The sequence below is a fragment of the Oncorhynchus mykiss genome, chromosome 11, assembly GCF_013265735.2.
Source record: "Oncorhynchus mykiss isolate Arlee chromosome 11, USDA_OmykA_1.1, whole genome shotgun sequence".
In the NCBI taxonomy this organism is placed as follows: Eukaryota; Metazoa; Chordata; class Actinopteri; order Salmoniformes; family Salmonidae; genus Oncorhynchus; species Oncorhynchus mykiss.
This window is the reverse complement of record NC_048575.1, coordinates 12,452,997-12,459,844: the sequence shown is the minus strand read 5'-3', so window position 1 is coordinate 12,459,844 and position 6,848 is coordinate 12,452,997. Positions and strand designations below refer to the sequence as shown.

The 6,848-nt window shown below is 44.4% G+C and overlaps 1 protein-coding gene across 1 annotated transcript in view; it reads left to right on the top strand.

The window, feature by feature from the left end:
• Positions 1–5,748, top strand: part of hs6st1b (heparan sulfate 6-O-sulfotransferase 1b) — an 88,162-nt gene extending 82,414 nt beyond the window's left edge. Inside the window, exon 2 of the mRNA XM_021620191.2 lies at positions 2,779–5,748. Coding sequence (XP_021475866.1) covers positions 2,779–3,490 — 712 coding nt within the window. The 3' untranslated portion in view covers positions 3,491–5,748. The remainder of the gene's footprint in view (positions 1–2,778) is intronic.
• The last annotated feature ends 1,100 nt before the right edge of the window (positions 5,749–6,848 follow it).

Genomic DNA, 6,848 nt, shown 5'->3' with positions numbered 1-6,848 from the left:
GAATGGTCACTGGTTCGAATCCCCCAGCTGACTAGGTGAAAAATCTGTGCCCTGGAGCAAGGCACTTATTGCTCCTGTAAGTCCCTCTGGATTAGAGCGTCTGCTAAATGAATGAGATGTCAATCAAGTGGCATCGTTATGAATGGCATCCTCCTAACTAGTGCTGTGCTGTGATGGCTGGACTACCTGGGCTGGCGGTTGTGTGGTTAATACTCCCTGTTCTGTGTTTAAAACTCATCTTGTGAGCCGCTGTCATGTTTTTGCTATAACAATCTCGTGGAAAATTGTGATCGTTATTGCTATCCCATTAGAATAGCACAGTCAGCATTTCCGGCTGATACATTCTGCCAGTGTGGGGCCCATCCATCAACAGTGGTGCAGAGTTGCCGTGTGTGTGTGTCCCCTGAGTGAATGAGAGCTTGTGTGTGTGTGTGTGTGTGTGTGTGTGTGTGTGTGTGCAAGAGATAGAGAGACACACACACTCAAATACAACAGCTTTGTGTTTAGTGAAAACTCTTAGAGAAAAAGGGATCAGACACCAAGAGAAACTCCCAGTATTATAATGGATGGGTGTATTAGCAGGCTGCATCCATCTTGTCAGCTTTGTAACAGAGCCGCTCTATGCTAGGCTGGGTCAGGAAGCTCTCTCTCTCTTTCACCCCCCCACTCCCTCTCTCACCCCCCACTCCCTCTCTCACCCCCCACCACTCACTCTCTCATGTTCTCCCTCTCTCACCCCCCTACTCCCTCTCTCACGTTCTCCCTCTCTCACCCCCCCACTCCCTCTCTCACGTTCTCCCTCACTCACCCCCCACTCCCTCTCTCACGTTCTCCCTCTCTCACCCCCCCACTCCCTCTCTCACTCCCCCCCCCACTCCCTCTCTCATGTTCTCCCTCTCTCACCCCCCCATCTCCCTCTCTCACGTTCTCCCTCTCTCACGTTCTCCCCCACTCCCTCTCTCACGTTCTCCCCCCCCCCCTCTACCCACTGATTCAAGGCCCATCATATCTCATTCTGTCAGGTGTGCTGATGTAGTGAAGGCCCCCCCAGAGGGGGATCCTGCCGTGTCGTACTCTCCAACTCGCTTGCAATGTTGACTGAGCGGAGCACTAATTTGTAATGAGATCAGAACTCCCACATGTAACCCACCTCCAGACTTCACTTCTCCCCAATCCAGCTCAGCTATTCATCAAAAAAACTGCTCTTATTTTCCCCCTCGTGTTAGTTCCCTCTCTATATTCTCTAGTCATAGCAGGGGGCCTGGCAGGGACGTGAGGTGGGATGCTGAATGCTACTTTAACTTCAGAGGCTTTTGTTTTGTGCATCTCTATGCTAAAGGGAATGAACTACTTTAAACTAAGTAAACAGTTCTTGTGTTTCCCAACATGGGAATGTCATCTTTTCCACACCCGAATCCCTCTAGTTACACAATCATTTGCTAATGCGGTCAAATACCCTGGAATTTCCACTTGTTTCCCGAGAATCCCGAATACCCCAAAGGCCTAGAATTCCAAACTGGAAGTCTTGAACCATGACTACTACACTGATACTTGACAGGGGTGGGCGTGACTGGACACTGAGAGACAATAAGAAGAGTAATTGTCCCAGAGTAACTCTTCAAAGACCTGAAGGGATGGAAAAAGCTATTAGTCTCACCTTTTGACCTGCACTTGTCAAAATGACTCAGAGTGGAGGGAAAATAGAAAAAGGGGCCCCTCTTCTCCCCATCTCAGTTACCTGGCACAAAATGGCTGCCTTGTTGCCTCACTGTCTCTCTCAAAATTCAGCCAGGGGTGGAAACAAAGAAGCGGTTGGCTCTACTGTTGATTTGAATTTCACTTGGCGTCACTGTCCCCACTGTCTCTGTTTAAAGGTTGTGTTATGACCCCGCCAATGGACATAAGAGTGTAGGGATCACTCTGAATCATTATCGGACCCTCTTTCCGGCTCTCTAACTCAAATCACATTACCAGGATCTGTTTTGGAAAAGCAATGACCCTCTGCTGTTTCAACAGTCAGATTGAATTTCAACGTACAGGCCAGACAGTGGAGTCTAATGTTTGGAATACTGAAGTGGTTTGTTCATCTGGTATGTAACGGGGAATAGAGTTATGCAGACGGGCGTATGGATGGTGAGGTCATGGTTGGCCAACAGAAATCCATACGTTCACTGTGAGCTGGAATGCATTCCCCGTTGCCTGGCTGCAGTGCAGTAGAATAACACAGCGAGGTCAGGCCTCTTTACACGACAGGTATTTCTGATTACACGGATGCAGAGGAATGTTTTTTTCTCTCTGGAGATGATTATGTTCCAAGGTGCGCTTCAATCCAGGTCTCTGGTCTGGACCCCACCGTAATCCTTGAGGTCTGGAATGTTATCGACGATCCGGTTAAGCGCCAACGATAATGTCCCCAATATATCAAAACCGCCGTCAATATCAACATTCACAGCAGTGATTTGTGATGACACACAAAGTACCCCTGATTCTCCATTGTCTTTTTTCCCCCATAGAGTATATTTATACTATATATTTCACAGGTGTGCGCTTCACAATTCACTTCAGTCTTTGACAAAACTTCCAGTGGTCTGTAGAATGCTTACGTGGTCACTGTTGATCCTTCAAGGCTTCCATAGTTCATCTCATGTTGAGTAGAGCTAGCAAAACCAGATTTGATCATGCTAACATGGTCAGTCATCAGTCATTTTTTTATGTTTTTGTATGACATCACTGTATTGATATTTTCATAAAGTGGTTTTCCTCTGTTGTGTTTTACAGGAAGTTCTACTACATAACCCTGCTGAGGGACCCTGTGTCACGCTACCTGAGTGAGTGGCGCCACGTGCAGCGCGGCGCCACCTGGAAGACGTCCCTCCACATGTGCGACGGGCGCACACCTACGCCCGAGGAGCTGCCGCCCTGCTACGAGGGTACGGACTGGTCAGGCTGCACCCTGCAACAGTTCATGGACTGCCCCTACAACCTGGCCAACAACCGGCAGGTGCGCATGCTCGCCGACCTCAGCCTGGTGGGCTGCTACAACCTCTCCACGGTGCCCGATAAGCGGCGCTCGCAACTTCTCCTCGAGTCGGCCAAGAAGAACCTGCGCGACATGGCCTTCTTCGGTCTGACGGAGTATCAGCGCAAGACGCAGTTCCTGTTCGAGCGCACCTTCCGACTGCGCTTCATCCGGCCTTTTGTGCAGTACAACAGCACGCGGGCGGCCGGAGTGGACTTGGACAACGACACGGTGGCGCGCATCGAGGAGCTCAACGACCTGGACATGCAGCTGTATGACTACGCTCGCGACCTCTTCCAGCAGCGCTACCAGTACACTCGGCAGCTGGAGAGACGGGCGCATCGCTTGGCACTTCGGAGTCACGGGCTGGACCCCCGTGATTTACTCAGAGAGGAGGGTGGTGTGGGGGGCGAGGGGACAGCCAGGCTGCCCACAGAGGACTACATGAACCACATAATTAACAGGTGGTAGCCCCTATCCCATCCCACCCCAACCACCCACTTTCCTGATCTCCCCATTGTCTGGAATGGTGAGATTGCATCAGAGTGAATGTTTAGGAAAGGTGAGATTTGGCACTTATGGCTCGAGAGGAAGAAAGTTGCAGAGGATTGGGTGCTGCAGTGGTTTACCTACAGACTTTGCATGAGGCGAGCTGTGGGTTGCGAACCAGATGATATCACTTCCAGCTACTGGATGACATAGTCCTTCTGGTCTTCTTGGACTATGTGGACTCATGATAAACCTGAGTCACGGGGCTTTGTGATTGGAAGCCCATGATAAACCTGAGTCATGGGGCTTTGTGATTGAAAGCCCATAATAAACCTGAGTCATGGGGGTTTGTGATTGGAAGCCCATGATAAACCGGAGTCATGGGGGTTTGTGATTGGAAGCCCATGATAAACCGGAGTCATGGGGGTTTGTGATTGGAAGCCCATGATAAACCGGAGTCATGGGGGTTTGTGATTGGAAGCCCATGATAAACCGGAGTCACCCTCTGGAGTTCTCGGAGCAACAACTGTCTCTACTCAGATTCCCAATGGAGCAAAAGAAAAACGATGGATAATTCCTTTACAAAGTAACCAGACTTGTTTTACTTTCCGTTCTGTGTCTTGGCCCATCAGAATAACATATGTGCTTAATATGTTGTTGTAAGGAATTACAAAGCAGTGAGATGGGAGATTACCTGTACTGGACATTTCCGACGAGCCATCTTTTTATTTATTAACATTGCTTTCTGATCGTTTGAAATACATATTTTTCCAATGTGAGAGACTATTTGGCTCGGCTTGAAATACAGTTTGACACTTGTAAGTTATAAAAGTCATGATGGTGACTTAAAAAAAAATATTTCATAACATACTCATCCATTTGCTGAAAGGTTACTAACATTTGCAATCAAAGTTTAGAGCTATATCTTAATAGAGATGATGCATAGTGTTTTTTTTGTTTTTTTTACACTTGTATGTTTTTACCATTTTGTCAATGTCGTGTGAAGAGGCCAGTTTCTTTGGTTCCGATGTATTTTCATTTGCCCGTTGTACTGTGATCTGTACACTAAAGGAGATGTACAGAATTGAATGAAATATTTGGCAAAGGTTTGTCCAGGAACATTTCTGACCACAACCTCCATACAACAATTGATGCTCAACAGGAGACCGACCGAGGGTCTCGCACTGAAGGGGAAACAGGAAACACTGTCTTATTATTACTTGTACAAAATAAAACTTCTGTGAGTGTGTGCATGTGTGTAAGTGTGTGTATTGTAAGTGTGTGTATGCGCGTCCATTTGTTCCTGAGCTTTCATGCTCAATTCATTTCCTTCTGATTGGGATCAAATGTGTCACCTAAAACCAGAACTTAAACGGTGAAATGGATGGATTATCCATTGAGTTTGCCATGCTCCTCGATGTGCGTCTGTTGGGGCATTATAAAACTATGTAAAATAAAGTGCATCAGGTTCCATATTAAAGAGGTGAAGAATGCACAGCCACTTGTCAACCATAAGCTCTTGTTTTTGTTAATAATACATTTTTTTTGTAAACTGAAATATGATGATCCCCTGGTAAACTGTGTTTAATTAACATTCTAACAGAATGTGTCTGGACATGATATAACCCTCATCAATCAATACTGGTGTATATGGAGCCTTCACAACTATCCTATTTAAAATTCAATTCCCAAAGTCCCCCATCCAACAACAAACTGTAGTCCCACAGGCATAGCCAGTACTAAAAACAGACCCAAGACTAATTGCTTGGGGAGTGTTAAGATGCTAATGCATTATTATTAAGGAAATTTGGACCAGTGTGTGCAGATCCTGCGAATGACTGTCTTTTCATCAAGAACATAATGTTTGTTTTAGTGACGAATACTTACATTATGTCCAATCCTCTCCGGAGCGGAGGTATAATGATTGGTAGCAGGAGACTTCTCTAATGCAAAGTATTTTTATCTTATTTGAGAAAGATAGCTTTGGGGAAGATGGATTACGAAGCTATGGGTTTAGACAAATCGTTACAGAATGAAGTGTATGTGTGTGCGTGCAGTCGTGTGAGATAAAGAGAAAGCAAAAGAGTGAGAGAACAAGAGAATTTGGTGAAGTGGGACATTTCTACATGGGCTCTGGTCTGGTTTTACCCATATTGTATTATTGCTGTGAGTATTTCTGTTCTTCAAGCAGATTGGATCTTCTATTCAACAATAAAAAATAAAAAAGATATTTCTTTGTATTTGAGTCTCTGCTCTTATTCCTCATTGTTTGTTGTCCTGTTTGCATAATTGTTTTTATTACAGGAATTTAGCTTTAAAATGACTTTCTCTTAACCTCATGGCAAAATGTGCATAATAGCAGGAAATTAGCTCAGGGATTCTTGAAAGTCAGGACAATGCTTGTCTGGCTGGGAAACCTTTTTATTACTTTTTTTTTTTTCCATTATTTGAGCTTAAAATGTACCTTTTTAGGGGAATTTTTATAAGAACAAAAATCATTTTTTGAATACTTTAAATGTTATTAATTTCCATGTCGGATGCCAATTTCAAACTCCAAAAAAGTGTTTAAATTCTGAAAACTGGCAATGGATATTAACTGGAAAATTATCGTGAGTAGGTTCTTGCAACAGCCCTCTGTGACTTTTTAATTAAATAATTTGTATCTCTTTTTAATTAAATCATTTTTATCTCAAAACTAAAAAAAATAAAGTGACCAGATTTCTGATATGAAAACCGGGGACATTTCCAGTTCGGCGGTCAATATATAATTAAAATATCCAATGTTATTATCTATGAAATAAAAAGGTGTACAGTTCCGGTTTCATGTATTTAGTCTAACAGGCACACTGAGAAACACTATAGACAAGACAGAACTGTCCGATCTGAACAGCCATTCAGTGGTCCTGCTACAATAAGAGCAGAAGAGAACATGAGCAAATTGAAAGAACAGACAATAGTATACGTGAAATATTGAACAACATAATAAAGAAATAAGATGTTGATGAGATTGGTAACTACATAATATACTAATACCAACCTAATCTGTATATTTCTCAGAAGAATGTATTTTCTTCAGGATTGTTCTGTCTTTGGCCAGCCTCTCCATGAACTCCTGGCAGGGGAGGTTGAAGTTTGTCTTCACAATAAGCACAGCCTTGATGGTAGGAACAGTGAACCTATTTCTTGCTGCTGTCCATAGAGCATTAATTTGGGAGAACACTCTCTCGACTGGTGCATTACCTCCAGGTAAGCACATGACAACAGAAGCTAATCTAGCCAGGTTAGTGTGTGGGATGTCATTCTCTTTGAAGTGGGTAACCACCGTGCTCCATCTCTGACT